The 17,970-nt window shown below is 38.0% G+C and overlaps 1 protein-coding gene across 4 annotated transcripts in view; it reads left to right on the top strand.

Moving 5' to 3' along the window:
• Window positions 1-17,970, top strand: part of mcf2la (mcf.2 cell line derived transforming sequence-like a) — an 80,935-nt gene that overhangs the window by 26,050 nt on the left and 36,915 nt on the right. For all 4 annotated transcript variants that reach the window (XM_052127111.1, XM_052127110.1, XM_052127109.1 and 1 more), the window contains exons 2-3: window positions 6,114-6,197; window positions 16,458-16,572. In XM_052127111.1, coding sequence (XP_051983071.1) covers window positions 6,114-6,197; window positions 16,458-16,572 — 199 coding nt within the window. The remainder of the gene's footprint in view (window positions 1-6,113; window positions 6,198-16,457; window positions 16,573-17,970) is intronic.

The raw sequence follows: 17,970 nt of genomic DNA, 5'->3' as shown, positions 1-17,970 counted from the left end.
ACAATATTTGTAGAGTTACCTCCTCTTAATTGTCCCGTTTAGTTGTAATGGACTTTTTTGTATGGCACTCCTGTGTTTTTACCGGTCCTTGTCTCTTTGTAGTTCAGACAGGCTCGGACAAGACACCACTAAAGAGGTCTTTAACAAAAAACTGCAGCATGTGTTTAACCTGGGCTACTTGCACAGACATGAAGAACAAAGAATGTTTTTCTTGCATGCTAACATTGAGTGTCGGTCTTGTTTTTCCTTATGAGCTCTTGGCATAATATTAAGGTTTTTAAACCACTGTCCCCAACATATACCTGTAAATAATCCAAACAGTGGACACACAGCCGCAGAGACACCGAAAATATGCTGTTCTTGTTCTCCTGCACCAGGAAGCAGAGTTCCACGAGAGGTGAGATCGTCCCGAGGTTCACAATTTCTACTTTTCATAGATGAATCTTAATAGAAAATATTTTGGATCCTCCTTATTGTAAACTTCAATATTGGGGGTGTTTTGTTATGGAGAAAACAAGCTGATTTTGTTCTACAAGAGGACATTTGTCTTGAGATGAAGATGACCCTACTAACCTGTTCAGGCTGGTCTGTTTTGTTTCGGTTTTAGAGGGGTTTTTTGGCACATGGTTAGGCTGAGAGACCAGCTAGACGAGATAAAGACCAGCGCGGCCAGGCTGAGAGAACAGCTGGACCAGTTGAAGACCAGCTTGGCCAGGCTTGGAGACCAGCTAGAAGAGTTGAAGATCAGCTTGGCCAGGTTGAGAGACCAGTCGAAGACCTGCTCGGCCAAGCTGGGGAGACCAGTCGAAGACCTGCTCGGCCAAGCTGGGGAGACCAGTCGAATATCAGCTTGGCCTGGCTGGGAGACCAGTTGAAGACATGCTCGGCCAAGTTGGGAGACCAGCTGAAGATCAGCTCACCCAAGCTGCGGCTCCAGGAACAGGGTTGGGAACCACTGATCTAAACTATCTTAAAACAGCTAGACCAGCTTAGACCAGAAAGCCATCTTGGGCTAGTTTAAGCTTTCTTTTTTTCCTGAGTCTTTCATCAGGATCTTTTAGGCTACGATACAAAATAAGATCATGAATCACAATTGATGGGGCCAGTCACGGCTTAACCCATCTGAGTGGCATTAAAAATGTAAGGCCTTGTAAAGAATACTCGTCTAGCCGTTGAATGGCATTAATATGAGAGCATCGGCCCTTCCTCTGTTCCTTCTGAATACCAGCACCCTGCGCTCCAATGCTGAATCGCTTTGTCAGTGCATGGCTGCCGTTCTTGGCCACCATGCAGGGCTCAGTGTGGTTTCTATAGCTCTATTATTGCTGCTTTAGTTTTGCGGATGTGTGAGGGGATGTTTTGTATTGAGTAGAGGCTCGAAGTCGTAGCTTTATTGATTAAATGCCAAAAGATGAGATGTGTTGAATGAAATGTTGGACTTTGCTTTGCTTGGACTTTCTGTTTCTCATGAGCCCAGCTGAAGTGACAGCGACAAGACTGAACGCATCCCCGCGCTCTCTCTCTCTCATCGGTGGTATAAATGTAAATGAGACCTCATCCTGTGATTGGGTAGAGGATAAAATCCATTATTTAGCATAAGAAGTTTTGTTTGTCCTTTTGGGTTGTTGTAACTTGTTTGCCTTCTGCAAGTACACTAGAATTCTGTATTTCCAAATACTGTTGTATCTGAAATGGATCCTTTTCACATTTTTCAGGTTCGGAATGGGGAAGTAAACTATAGTGGGGTAAACTCATGCATGGGAGACCACAGCATATATTATGTTAGCATTCACATCTGCTTCAACAGCAAAAGAAAAATCCACTACATTTCTATGACTTTCCTAAGAGGAAAAAATGTAGAGATTAATTATGTCCATGAGGAGAGAGAAAGATGCCAAATTTCCCTCCCACAGCAGCTGTATTTGTGACAGCATCCCAACAGTGTTAACTATTATTTTATTTTGATTGATTCCAGGATAATATACAGTAACTACATTTACAATATACAATTAAATGATAATAAAAAAATGTTTTATATATATATATATATCTCACCTAAAGGATTATTAGGAACACCTGTTCAATTTCTCATTAATACAATTATCTAATCAACCAATCACATGGCAGTTGCTTCAATGCATTTAGGGGTGTGGTCCTGGTCAAGACAATCTCCTGAACTCCAAACTGAATGTCAGAATGGGAAAGAAAGGTGATTTAAGCAATTTTGAGCGTGGCATGGTTGTTGGTGCCGGACGGGCCGGTCTGAGTATTTCACAATCTGCTCAGTTACTGGGATTTTCACGCACAACCATTTCTAGGGTTTACAAAGAATGGTGTGAAAAGGAAAAACATCCAGTATGCGGCAGTCCTGTGGGCGAAAATGCCTTGTTGATGCTAGAGGTCAGAGGAGAATGGGCCGACTGATTCAAGCTGATAGAAGAGCAACTTTGCCTGAAATAACCACTCGTTACAACCGAGGTATGCAGCAAAGCATTTGTGAAGCCACAACATGCACAACCTTGAGGCGGATGGGCTACAACAGCAGAAGACCCCACTGGGTACCACTCATCTCCACTACAAATAGGAAAAAGAGGCTACAATTTGCAAGAGCTCACCAAAATTGGACAGTTGAAGACTGGAAAAATGTTGCCTGGTCTGGTGAGTCTCGAATTCTGGTGAGACATTCAGATGGTAGAGTCAGAATTTGGCGTAAACAGAATGAGAACATGGATCCATCATGCCTTGTTACCACTGTGCAGGCTGGTGGTGGTGGTGGTGTAATGGTGTGGGGGATGTTTTCTTGGCACACTTTAGGCCCCTTAGTGCCAATTGGGCATCGTTTAAATACCACGGCCTACCTGAGCATTGTTTCTGACCATGTCCATCCCTTTATGGCCACCATGTACCCATCCTCTGATGGCTACTTCCAGCAGGATAATGCACCATGTCACAAAGCTCGAATCATTTCAAATTGGTTTCTTGAACATGACAATGAGTTCACTGTACTAAAATGGCCCCCACAGTCATCAGATCTCAACCCAATAGAGCATCTTTGGGATGTGGTGGAATGGGAGCTTCGTGCCCTGGATGTGCATCCCACAAATCTCCATCAACTGCAAGATGCTATCCTATCAATATGGGCCAACATTTCTAAAGAATGCTTTCAGCACCTTGTTGAATCAATGCCACATAGAATTAAGGCAGTTCTGAAGGTGAAAGGGGGTCAAACACAGTATTAGTATGGTGTTCCTAATAATCCTTTAGGTGAGTGTATGTGTGTGTGTGTGTGTGTGTGTATATATATATATATATATATATATATATATATATATATATATATATATATATATATATATATATTTATTTTTATTTAATAACATTGTTTTTATTTAGCATTTGTTTGGTCACTACATAGTTCTCATACTTCCAAAAAAAAATTATAGAATTTTTTTAACTTGACTATTAGTCTAAACTGTGGGACATGATCATTATTGATAATGATAAAGAATGAATCATTAATAATGGAACTAGTTAGGAACTACTAATAATGATGAACATGTCATGGACTGCTTGGCCATAGAATTCCTTGACCTGTTTTTTAAAGGAAGTCTTTATTGCCTACAGCAGTTAATGTATACATTAATTCTATATAATGAAGATTTATTAGACAAACAGAAGTGAGGATTATTTAGAGACGTCAAAGGCCAGAATTATAAACTGGCAAAAGAAAAGCACAGTAGTACACTCTTTGTTGGTCAAGATTTCTCTCTGTTTCTAGTGTGCCAATTATTCAGTGCCAGAATCTTCTCTTATTCTCATGGGCTCAGAGTTTACCTTGACTCTATCATCTGTTTTTAAAATCACATGTTAACAGCTGACCTGGGACCAGCAATTCCATCTTAATCTTTAAAATGGTGGAGACAGTGAATCTGCTATGTTATCAGTGCACACACTTTAACCAATGAAATGGAAGCTTTACAAGCCTGAACCCCATCTGTGTTACCAGGGTAGCCTAAGGATTAACAGATCTGGTACATATCATTAAGCACCTGGCTGACGCTAATCACAACTCATGATGAGATTTTGCGAACAGTGAAGAAGCAGGTGCTATTCTCTGATTAGTAACATTAGGGAGTGAAGCAGTGGGGAAGGATAGGGTAGTTTAGCAGTCTGCAAGGTGGTGTGTAATTTTTTAGAATTTTAAAATACTTTCTCTTATCGAGTTTAATGTGCAGAGACAACACTATGCCATTTGTAAGTAGATTTCCATGAAAAGTGTAAACTCTGTGGCACTTCCAGCATAACTCTGAGCATCCCGAGTCCCGACCAGCCCAATAAAACAATTTTGTCTCAACCTATAGCTTGAGTTTGGGGTGGGACAATCTGTATGTCCATCCAGCAACATGCATTTTTAAAAGCCACAACACTTTGAAAATCCACGATTGAGGTAGGACTGTAATTTATGTTTTAGAACAAAACATGAACATTTTCAAGTAATTATAACCACAAATCTTGTTTTACTGGTAAATTGAAAATCCCTGTTCTAAAAACCCATAAGTAATTTCTGAGGGAACCCATGGCGAACTAGTTTTCCTGAGCCTGTTTTGTTTTGTGACCTTTATTGTAGGTGGTTTAACTTTGAAGGGACTGTACTTCAACAGTCTCAAATTGAGGACCTTTAGGAATGTTCAAACTTTATGTAATGAGAAAGCAAAATGTCATTGAACTCGACAGAAATGAAACTTAATAACAGGGTGAAAAGCATCTTACATCACCATCCTGCAGGGTTCAAAAAGACCATCTCCTTGTCTAATGGCTTTTATATTGTGCTCCATGAGTACTCCATGTTTTGGAATGAAATACTAGGCACTTCATTTGTGTCAAATTTGTTATCTTTTGGAAATATGGTCCAATAATCAGTCTATTTTAAAAATTACATTAAAATGAGTCTGATGTTAAAAATCACAATACCATGACTGGAAATGGAAAGTCCGGTTGAGTTGATTGCATTTTGGTACATAGTGTTATGTGCCCTGTTGTGTATTGTACATTTTGAGAGTAGGTCATCAGGGTATTTCATTCAGGAAATTTGCATACTATATTATTATTAATATTAAATACTGCAATAAATGCCATGAGTACTATGGTGTTATGCTATTCCTAACATAGCCCAAGAAGATTTAAATGATGTGCCATCATACAATTCTATTAAATTTGCGGGTGAACTGTTCCTTTAAGATAAGAACACTTGCAGTATTTTATTTGTGTGTGTGTGTTCGTGCGTGTGTGTGTGCATGTGTTGCACATAATGCAAGATTAAGTTGTTTTGATTGCTCTATCTGTGACCTACATTTATACCCATATGATGCTAAATTGAAAATCCCTAAAAGAGATTCCTTAAGGTCTTAAAGCACCTCAGTAAAAGCAGGAAAGTCACGTTGATGAAAGTGTGCGTTTGATTCCGACTGTTGTCTGGTGAGGTCATCCTGGCTGAGGCTCTTTGCTAGGTAAATTAATCTATTCACAATGGCTATACCATCGCTCCCAATACAAAAAGATAAGTGCTGGTATGGATAAAGGTGAAAACAGGCCATTGTGAACGGATTAATCCAAAACAACTCAAATCAACCATCCATCTAGACACAACTGTATATAATCGAAAACATTTATAGACACTTGAACTGCGGGATACAGGCTGCACCACAACAGTGACTCACACAGCAGTGGATGTAGCATTTTTAAAGCTTCTTACTCTAATCCATCATCTCCTGATGCACAGAGAAAACCATACTGTTTACTGCTCTCTTTCCCTTTTATTCACCTTCCCTCTTTTCTGTCCATCCATCCAGAATTTTCTTTTGTACTATATTGCTGAAGTTAAGCTTATAGGTGACCATTTGTGACTCTTATTAACTTGTTGTTTTACACTGGACCAAACCACCTGTGTAACCGTCCGTCCATTATCAGCCTAGACCAAACCACCTGTGTGGATGAGACTTGTGTGTATTTTATTCTATATCTTTAAAACTATGTGCTGTGGCTTTTGAGAACGTGAAGTGCTGATTGTAAACATATTGGAGTGGAATAATGACATCTCTTTATTTCTTGCACAGATGAGATTATGCAGCAGGAGAGCAGTCCTCTGTGTGCTGCAGACATCAGCCCTGACCTCAGGAAACAATTTGCCTTCTTATCTGGTGAGTCTGACCACTTATCCATCCCAGAATCTTTTGACACTGAAGCCAGTCATATTCTCATCACCAAACCTCACTGTCTGAGATTCTGAAAGCTTCATTAATATGACCCATCATTGGTCACACTCTCAACTGTACTTTCTGCCTTCAGTCGAAATGTTAATTTATACTTACTGGGCGAACAAGGTTGATTCAGTTAGTCTAAAAATTATGATGAAACGCACTGATGAACTTGAACTAGGAGAGCTTGGCTAGTTAAAGAGCATTGATGATTGGTTTAAAACGAATCCTATGTGTGGTCTGGACTTGACATTCTTTCTTTATTTTCCTCAACTAACCAATTGTCAAACAATGCTATGTGTAGGATAAACAAAGGCTTTGTTAGCCTAGGGTGCTTTAGTTTCTTCAGGAAAAATAAATTTGTCTTATTCTACTGTATAAATTAGGCTTTATGGATCATCTTACAATGGCTATGTTCAAATTGGAATATTAGCTTACTACTTACTGAACAATCTGCAGGATATACTGTTTACTGCATACTATTTCTTCAATGGCATGGGAAATGCATTATTTATTTATTTTAAGTTAAACAAAAGGATTTTGCATTAATGAATGTTTCAAAAGTAATATACTACAGTTGTCCCATGACATTATCAGTTATCAAGTTATTTTGCATTTTAAATCCAATTTTGTGTAGTCAGTACAGTAAATTTAGCAGTCTGATCAAAAAATAACAAATAAGTACATTTTAAGATACAGTATTCTGCTTGGTAAGGGCCCGTTCAGACCGAATGCATTCTTGTGATTAAAAAAAAAAAGCTAGACGTAGCACAAAAAACATAACAGAACGCAGGTGTCTTGAGACATGCTTTTAAAGGTTGAAGTTCTTTTTTAACTTGACACGGAGTCTTAAAAAGTGCAGCGCTCCTTCGAGACATGTTGAAAAAAAAACAGCAAGAGCAACAGTCCAGGATGCCAAAATGCGTTCGATGTTAACGACCCCTTGGTTCTGTTGTACACTGCTCATTTTGGCAAATATATTAGGTTATTATCAGGGTATTCCTTGTATTGTGAGATAAAGTATTCCTCACAGTATGCTTTGTTGTATACTGATCATTATAAAATGGACCCCTCCAACTCTAAATTGTGGTTTAATCGGCCTTGTTCAGAAAATGTGAATACTGTGCACAGAATACAATACATACTGGATACTACAGCAATAGTACAGTAGTATAGCTGTGTGCTTTTCCAATGACTGGGGCATTCAGTTTATTGATATTACTGCAGTGTCTAATACAGAAAGTGAGTAAGTATTTGACAGGATTGTGAGTATGTATTCTGTTTCACATGCAGTGTGGTGTGTGTGAGACAGGAGTGAACACTCAGTAGAGATTGTTTATAAATGTCTGCTTTCACAGTGTCAATGGCAGATAGAAGTCATTCACATCCACAACATGCACAGATTACACACATGCATGATCTCTTTCTAACACTATATAAACTCTCCCCAGTCTGCGTAACTAACCCAGTTAGTACCCGGCTCGGGTTGCCTAGTATAGTGCCTAACTGGAGGAAGACTCTAAATTATTCAAGTGTTTCCACGGTGCTGCACTTGACAACAGTTCCGAGCTGATGCGAATACATTTGATTGACATTTAGACTGTATGTGAGGCCTACAGAAGAGTTTAATAGTGAATGAGAGGACTGGATTGGGATTCAGATTTTCTATAAAAATGCCTCTTGCTTTCATGCTTAAAATCAATGTGGAGAGTGTCTGAATATTCTCAAACCTTACACTTAACTCATGCATTTTACATGCCATGAAACATTTACAACAACACTGGGAGAAGAGCGAATAATAACCAAGTTTCTTTTACCCCATCTCATGGAAAAAGGGACTTCCCATTGAAAACAAAAATGATTCTGTAACATTTTACAACAGGGATATATGCATGTTAACATTAGTTAAGGCATTAGATAGCATGAACTAATAATTATCATTTTTTACAGCATTTATTAATCTTGGTTAGTAGTAATGTATAAATAGGCCATTGCTTGTTTGTAGTTCAGGTTTGTTCATAATGCATTAACTAATTCATTCAAATTTTATGTTAAATATGTCTGAGTATATGTAGACATTCACATGTTTTACCAGTTATTCTTTAAAAATAAAAACAAATGCTATAAATTTTCATAAGAGTATTTTTTTTTATCATTTGTATTCATCTTTTTCAAATAGTCATGGCATAGAGAGAGCGAGAGAGGTTACGTGATTTGTGTCTGGATAATGGTGCCGTTTTAGGACTGTGGTCACTATGCTTACCAGGATCTGTGTGTTCAATGCAATTTAGTTTCTCTTAACTGGTGGTCTTGTGACGTTGTAAAGTTTCTGTGTGTGTGTGTTTATGTTCCCATGGTGAATTTGTTCTTCTGGTCTCATGCCTCGGTTCTCCACCTAGATTTAATGACAGACATCCACCGCTAAACACGGCATCTGCTTATTTCCTGTATTCATTTCCTTTTTACTTTTTACATCTCATTTCTTTTCTGGTCCTCCTTTTCCCTCCGAGTTGGTTGCAGAGGCCTGTGTCTGATATTATCATTATCTTATAGGGTGTGTGTTTGTATGCATGTGTCTTTGTGTATCTAAAGGAATGACAGGAAACTGATGTCACCCAGTATGGATCTGTACACACTGAAGCTAAATACAGTGTTTAATCTCGTTCTGTACACACAGAGTTTGGTTATTTCTGGAAGTGACAACTTTTTTGAAACAACAGAAAACATTTGAAAAATGAACAAGTGTCATAGTGTCATTCAATGTCTATGTGTTTGTCAAGCCACTACCAGCTTCCTACTGTCTTGACAGTGAGGAGGAAGCTGGGACCGGCTTGAGAAACACATAGACATTTAATGACACATTTCAGTGTATAAAGAATCAAAAACACACACTGCTTTTAAGCCAGCTTCGTCAAATCAAAGACAGACAGGAACGCGGACAAGCTTCTTACATCTCTCTCCCGTCTGCTGCTGTCTCTTCTCCTGAATTACTCCCGCCTCCGTCGCTGGAACGTGAGGCAGGTCATTTGCCAATTATCTTCCTGGCCTCTTTCTGCCCAGACGCCGCTCTGCTCCGCCCTGCTCACCACAGTATATATTTGATTGTTCATGGAATGTTTTTTGTTATTTATGTGTTCTTAATTTAATAATAATAATATTGTGTGGCAAAAAACATTTTATTGTGTTCTGTTCTGTTTTGTATTGTTCTGTTCTATTTAACTTTATTCTGTTCTGTACTACTCTGTATTCTATTAAGTACTCTTCCTAACTGTTTTATTTTTATTGCACTCTATTTTAATGCATTCTATACTGCTCTAATATGCTCCATGGTACTATATATTTTAATCTATTCTACTATATTATTTTCCGTTCTGTTTTGTTTTTGTTCTGTTCTGTTCTATTCTATAGTTCTGTTCTATTCTATAGTTCTCTTTTGTTTTGTTATTTTCTATAGTTCTGTTTTGTTCTATTCTATTCTACAGTTTTGTTTTGTTTTGTTTTGTTCTATTCAATAGTTCTCTTTTGTTTTGTTCTTTTCTATAGTTTTGTTTTGTTCTATTCTATAGTTCTGTTCTATTCTATAGTTCTGTTCTATTCTATAGTTCTTTTTTGTTCTGTTCTATTCTATAGTTCTGTTTTGTTGTTCTATTCTATAGTTCTGTTTTGTTCTATTCTATAGTTCTCTTCTATTCTACAGTTCTGTTTTGTTCTATTCTATAGTTCTGTTCTATTCTATAGTTCCGTTTTGTTGTTCTATTCTATAGTTCTTTTTTGTTCTATAGTTCTTTTTTGTTCTGTTCTATTCTACAGTTCTGTTCTATTCTATAGTTCTTTTTTGTTCTATTCTATAGTTCTGTTCTATTCTATAGTTCCATTTTGTTGTTCTATTCTATAGTTCTTTTTTGTTCTATAGTTCTTTTTTGTTCTGTTCTACAGTTCTGTTCTGCAGTTTTGTTTTGTTCTTTTCTATAGTTTTGTTTTGTTCTATTCTATAGTTCTGTTTTGTTCTATTCTATAGTTCTGTTCTATTCTACAGTTCCGTTTTGTGGTTCTGTTCTTTTCTATAGTTCTGTTTTGTTTTGTTCTATTCTATAGTTCTTTTTTGTTCTATAGTTCTTTTTTGTTCTGTTCTATTCTATAGTTCTGTTTTGTGGTTCTGTTCTTTTCTATAGTTCTGTTTTGTTTTGTTCTATTCTATAGTTCTTTTTTGTTCTATAGTTCTTTTTTGTTCTGTTCTATTCTATAGTTTTGTTTTGTTCTATTCTATAGTTCTTTTTTGTTCTATAGTTCTTTTTTGTTTTGTTCTATTCTATAGTTCTTTTGTTCTATAGTTCTTTTTTGTTCTGTTCTATTCTATAGTTCTGTTTTGTTCTATTCTACAGTTCTGTTCTGTTCTACAGTTCTGTTCTGTTATATTCTATAGTTTTGTTTTGTTCTATTCTATAGGTTTGTTTTGTTCTATACTATAGTTCTGTTTTGTTCTATTCTATTGTTCTGTTTTACATTGTACTGTATTCTATATTATTCTCTTCTCTGTTCTGTTCTAGTCCTTTCTACCATGTGCTGTAGTCTATTATGTGCTGTTGTACTTTATTCCTCTTTAATATACTCTTTGATTTTCATCTGTTCTGCCATATTCTATATTATTATTTATTCTATATTATTTTTATCTCTATTCTACTCTGTTGCTCTATTCTGTTTTATTCTTCCCTGTCGTGTTTTCTGTCCTGCTGTAATCTGTTTTACCCTCTATTCTATTCAGTTCTTTTCTAATGTACTCAATTCTATGCTGTTGCACTTTATTCTTTTTTGTACTCTATTCTATTGTACATTGTGTTCCATGGTGCTATATTTAATCTATTCTACTTTTTTACCATTTCTATTCTACTCTATTGTTCTTTTCTGTTCTGGTCTTTTCTACCATGCTGTTGTACTCTATTTCGCTTTAATGTACTCTTATTTCATTGTATTCTACACTAATGTACTCTGTTTTACGACTCCATGAAAAATAAAAACAAAGGAGTGATTTGCAAATTATATTCACCCTTTGCTACAGTACATTGAAAGCACTACAACTATATGATGTTTTACCTTGTGGAAATTTTTATTTCTTTATTTTTAATGTACAGTAATTTCAAATCAGATGATTGTGATACACTCCAAAAAAGTTGAGACACGGGCAATTTAAGACTAATAACAATTTGACGAGTTAAAATAACAAGTTGAAGTGAAACAGGAGATGTTAAACAGGTGAGGCACTCGTGTCATAGTATATAAGGAGCATCCAAAAACAGCCTAGTCCTTAAAGAGCAAGGATCATTCGAGACTTGTCAATTTGCCAACAGATGCTTTAGCAAGTAATCCAGCACTTTGAGAACAATGTTCCCCAAAGACTAATTGGAAGGATTTGGGGAATTTCACCTTCTACAGTGCACAATATAGTTAAAAGATTCAAGGAATTTGGTCAAATCTCTGTGAGTAAAGGACAAGATGAATACCACTTCAGAATGCACTTGATCGCTGATCCCTCATATGTCATACGTCTTAAAAAAAGGCATTTATTTGTAATGGATATCATGCACATGGGCTTTGGATAACTTTAGGAAACCTTTGATAGTCGACACCATTTGCCGCTGCATCCACAGATGCAAGTTAAGACTTTACTATGCAAAGCAGAAGCCCTACATCAACACTGTCCAGAAATGCTGCCGACTTCTCTGGGCTCGGTCTCATTTTAGATGGAATGTAGAAGAGTGGATCTTTGGTCTAAAGAGTCCACATTTCAAAAAGATTTTGAGAAACACAGCCTTCATGTTCTCCAGCCAAAGAGGAAAAGGACCATCCGAGCTGTTATCAGCGTCAGGTCCAAAAGCCAGTGTCTGTATGGGCCAGGGGTATGTCAGTGCCCATGGCATGAGTAATGCACATTTTTGAGAACACCATGAATGCAGACAGGAGCAGCATATACTGCCATCCAGCACAATCTTTTCCAGGGACATCCCTACATTTTCCAGCAGGACAACTACAAACCACATACTGCCCAGCTTTCAAGTGTATGGCTGTGTGCGCATAGAGTGTGGGTGCTAGATTGACCTGCCTGCAGTCCTGACCTGTCTCAGATTGAGAATGTGAGGTGCATTATGAAGCACATAATACAACAATGAAGACCCTGTATAATTGTGCACCTAAAGACCTACATAATGGATGAATGGGGGGAAATTCCACTATCTAAACTTAACAAACTTGTGTCTTCAATGCCCAAATTCTTAATAAGTGTTATTAGAAGAAATGGCGACGTTTCACACTACATTAGTGGCCAAAAATATTGGTACCCATGGTAAATATAAACATTGTGATGAACAATGATGTTGAACATCATTCAAATCTTGAATGAACATGATCAGAGATCTCTAAAATGCTTAGTCACATCGTAATAGATCGACAGTAGATCTCACGGCTATGTTTAATAGTGAAAGTAAGAGCATTTCCACACGCACAATGTGACGAGAACTTACAGGATTGGGACTAAACAGCTGTGTGGCCACAAGAAAGTCACTTGTTAGTGAGGCTAATCGGAAAAAAACGCTTCAATTTGTTAGGGAGCATAAAGATTTGACTGTGGAGCAATGGAAAAAGGTCATTTGGTCTGAGTCCAGATTTACCCTAATACAATGAGATCATGCATATTGCCCACTGTACAAGCCTCTGGAGGCAGTGCTATGATCTGGGGTTTCTTCAGTTGGTCAGGTCTAGCCTCAGCAACATTATGCTGCAATAAAATAAAAACCTGAATGTACTTAATGACCAGGCTGTCCCATCAATTGATTTTTTTTTTTCTTCCTGATGGCATGGGAATATTTCAGGACGTCAATGCAAAGATTCATTGGGCTAAAATTTTGGCTAAAAAGTGGTTTAGGGAGCATGAGGAGTCATTTTCACACATGAATTGGCCACCACAGAGTCCTGACCTTAACCCCATTGAAAGTCTTCGGGATGTGCTGGAGAAAACTTTATGGAATGGTTGGACTCTCCTGTCATCAATACAAAATCTCAGCCAAAAATAAATGCAATTCTGGGCAGAAATAAATGTTGTGACGTTGCATAAGGTTGTCAAAACTATGTTACAACGAACGTGCGCCGTAATCAAAGCTAAAGGCGGTCCAACGAAATATTGGAGTATGCAACTTTTTTTGGGCCATGTAGTGTAATTCACTCTAATAGTCTCCAAGGTACTATATTTTAATCTATTGTACTCTATTCTTTTTGTTCTTTTCCATTCAGAGTGAGTATGAGTGTGTATGTGATTTCATATAGTGTATGTTTAGTGATGTTGTTTCTCTTTTTGTCATTTTGGAGGGCATGTCTTAATATTAGCAGTGGATGACCCTCTTTCTCTCTCCCACGTGGGCCAGATGGACTGGGGCACTTGTGACCGCAGTGTCCTTTTCAACTTCTGTGTGCACACACCTGAGGGGGGTGGGTGTGTGTGTGTGTGTGTGTGTGTGTGTGTGTGTGTGTGTGTGTGTGTGTGTGTGTGTGTGTGTGTGTGTGTGTGTGTGTGTGTGTGTGTGTGTGTGTGTGTGTGTGTGTTTTGCTGTTGATTCATTCTGCTCTATTAATCACAAACTGTAACAGCTAAAAGCATACATGATCACATGATCCCTGGCCAAACATGCACCACACTAAACATGTCCTTCTCCCTCTTCCTCTCTTCCCCTTGAATATATTTAGCAGTGGTGAATTGGTAGTGAATGGTGGTGGTGTAGTGGTCTAAACCACATAACTGGTAAACTGTTAATCAGAAGGTTGCTGGTTTGATCCCCACAGCCACCCCCATTGTGTCCTTGAGCAAGGCACTTAACTCCAGGTTGCTCTGGGGGGATTGTCCCTGTAATAAGTGCACTGTAAGTCACTTTGGATAAAAGCGTCTGCCAAATGCATAAATGTAAATGATATATATGTTAATGTAAACAGTATGTGCATTATAAATTGACAGGGTTTATATTTGATTTTAGAATTGACCAACTATTAATCTCTTCTGTTTTTTTTCTACTCTGTTTGATTTTACTCTGACTACTAATGTAAATTAAATTCCAGGGGCAGACTGGGAAGAGAAATCAGCCCTTTTCTTATTTTACATAGAAACCGGCCCAAAAGTTGTTGTTGAGCTCTTAACTCCACCCGTTCTGCACCATTTTGCGGCCGGCCCACCCTATAGCCAGTCCGCCCCTGTTCAATTCTATTAGAATTGACACATGGGAGAGCTATTGTTTTTGTTAATTGGTCAAGCAGGCAAGGTTATCACTAGTACTGTCTCCTAGGCCCTTGCTCTCTCTCTTTGTCTTTCTCTGTTTTTGTTGTGCACAAAGAGAGGTAGAGGTGCCCCCTTGTGGGTTGAAGACTCTTTAAAGACCCCATGAAATCACTGTTTAGGCTTTCCTGTCTTGACACATCTCTGATTGAAATGGAAAGTTTTGGAGAGACATATCGAAGGCCTCGTTCATTTTTTATTTTTGCATAGCCAATAGGCTTTAGTTACACCACAGTCATAAACTATGATTTGCTGAATGCTAGTCAGTTGCAGGTAGTATTAGGGGGAGGAATATAATTAGGAAGGAATTTGATTTGACATAAATCTTTGTAGTACAAGATGAGTCATCAATATTTTTGGTCCATTTTCCCAGAAGAACAAAAGACACTATTTTAAATGTGCATATTTTTTTAGTTCATTTTGATAATTTTTAGGAGTACACTAACATATAGATGGCCTAAAAAGGCTGAATGGCCTAAAAGCCACAAAGCTCCAATTACGATTTCATTGAATCCAGAAGTGTTGTGTGCTGTTGCTAGGGATTATACACTGATGAGCCAAAACATTCAGACCTCTCACAGGTGAAAAGATAAAGTTGACCATCTCCTAACAAGGCCACATGTCAAGGTTTGGGTAGATTAGATGGCAAGCAAACAATCAGTTCTGGTATTCAACTTGTTGACTGCAGGAGAAGTGTGCAGGAGGAAAAACTTGAGCAACTTTTAAAAGAGCCGAATTGGTATGGCCAGATGACTGGGTCAGAGCATCTCAGAAATGGTAAGGCTTGTGGGGTGGTCCTGATCAGCAGTAGTGAGTACCTACTGACAGTGGTCCGAGACGTACAAACCAGCGACAGGGTGTTGGGTGCCCAAGGCTCATTGATGCACAGGGGCAACGAAAACTATCCCATCTGCTCCGAACCGACAGAAGGTCTACAGTGGCACAAGTCACAGACTATTATAATGATCGTTACAGGAGGAATGTGTCACAAGTGCATTGTACCCTGCTGTGTTTGGAGCTGTGTAGCTACAGATCGGTAAGAGTGCCAATGATGACTCCTGTCCACTGTCGAAAACACCTACAATGGACATACGAGAGTCGGAACTGGACTTTGGAGAACTGTAAGAAGGTCGCCTGGTCTGATGAGTTCCATTTAATTTGACATCACGTGGACGGCCGTGCAATGTTATGCTGGATTATGTTATGCAATGTTATGGGTCAGGCCATTCATGTGGACATCAATTTGACATGTGCCAATTACCTAAACATCGTTGCAGATCAGGTACAACCCTTCGTGGCAATGGTATTCCCTGATGGCAGGACCCTCTTTCAGCAGGATAATGCACCTGCCACACTGCACACATTGTTAGGGAATGGTTTGAGGAACATGAAGACTTCTAGGTCTTGCCCTGACCTCCAAATTCCCCAGATGTGCTGGATCAACAAGTCTGATCCACGGCGGCTCCACCTCGCAACTTACAGGACTTGAAAGATCTACTGCAAATATCTTTGTGCTAGATACCACAGGACACCTTCAGGGGTCTTGTAGAGTCCATGCCTCAGAGGGTTGGCGCTGTTTTTGCGGCACGCTGAGGACCAATAGCATACTAGGCAAGTGGTCATGATTTTTTGGCTCATCGGTGTCTATCTGTGTATGTTTAAAAAGATCTCTGATAAGTTTGGCTGTGTATCAGTTGAGATTCGTTCAGGAGATTGATGCTGCATCCAGGTCACTGATTATGAACAATTTCCCCTCTTAATCTGCAGGGTTTAATGTATTATAACAGCGCTTTTGTGGATCAAAAGGCTAAATGGGTCAAATTATGTTTTTCATGCTGAATGTCAAACAGGATTACTAACAGGTGCATTCTTCCAAATCTGAATGTTTCCAGGTGGTAGAGGACTGAATGGCAGCCCCATCATTATTTTCCCAGAGTACCCGACGTTTGGTGAGCTGGAAGAACAGGAGTTTCACAATGTCCTGACATACCTGACCAGTGTTCCCAGGTGAGACAACATCAAAAGGATTAGTCATGTCTGGCACTTCAAAAATAAAAATAAATAACCAGGGTTCCCACGGTCAATGAAATAGTGGAAATATCAGGAAAAATTGTCATGATTTTTTTGATTAAAGAAAGCACATCAGTCTGTCCATTGACGTTATTATGGGTGATATTTATAGTGTATAATCTATTAAATCTATTAATTTAAAAGATTTGTACCTGACATACAAAGGGTAAGCTGCCCCAATCTCTAGAAAATTTATATTTTAAAAATCCCAGTCCAGTCATTATGGCTGACTGGTGAAGTCATGGAAATTAAAGAGATTAATTGAGTAAATAATGTTGGAAACCTGATTATAAAAAATGTTTTATAATTATCATCTCTTTTCATTCATTTATCTTCCTTACATCAGTGCAGATGAGAGAAATGTAGAAATATTGGTGAATTCGCCAGTAGATGGCATTCTAACATTTCCATCTTAATGCAGCATGCGGTTTACAATTCAATGAATAAGTGAGATGACTTCATGCTTTGCTGTGTTTGACTGCTACCTCATTAATATTCATAATGCATATTCAATTAGAATGCCTAATTATTTCTTGTATGTTGTTAACACGGTGATCTTAATTCCCCTTTGTTTAACATGTGCAGTTTTAGTTTGTGAATAGAATGCATGATATTTCAAGGAAAATATATTATTGTTAACTTGAAGATGCATTTATACTAGTGATGTTTAATAAAATTGCATGTATCACTGTCCTTTAAATTATGAATTCCCCAAAATATTCATTGGTGCATTGGTCCATTTACTGATCCTGTGAAATCCTCTTTAATGAAAGAGTGATTCTGTTCCTCTTCTCGCCTTTCTCAGTATTCCCATGAGAAATGAAGAGAAAGGGGATGATTGAGTAATTGGATGGATCTCTTCATGCTTAAAATGTGTGATGGGGTTGTCATTTGGTTCTGATTCGGTAAATGATTCCTTGGGTGTAAACATATGTGTTTTGGAGCAAAATACTGCAGCTCATTTTGTAAAAGTCTAAATGTCACAAAACCCATGTGTCCTGGTCAAATTTCACCCCCAGATCAAAAGATATAAATAAGAAAATATGTTTTGCTTATAGAAAGTGAAGCCTAATTTTAGAAACTCGCATTGTGACATTTTTAGGAGAAACATCGTTATTTAGCCTACATGTGTATATACAGCCTTGTAACCAAAAATTATCTATTTTAGGGGACTAAAAGTGACATTTTATGAACCTTTCATCCAAAAAACATATTTATTGACCACTAATCTGAATATTAGGGGTGACGTGTCACCTCAATATCTTTGGTAGTAATGGCCCTAAATCATGGAAGTATTTGTTGTGCTGCCTGATTTAAATGATAAAAACATACAGT

This window comes from Xyrauchen texanus, chromosome 5, assembly GCF_025860055.1.
Source record: "Xyrauchen texanus isolate HMW12.3.18 chromosome 5, RBS_HiC_50CHRs, whole genome shotgun sequence".
NCBI classification, from domain to species: Eukaryota; Metazoa; Chordata; class Actinopteri; order Cypriniformes; family Catostomidae; genus Xyrauchen; species Xyrauchen texanus.
The sequence above is the reverse complement of the archived record's forward strand: the minus strand, read 5'-3'. Positions and strand labels throughout refer to the sequence as shown.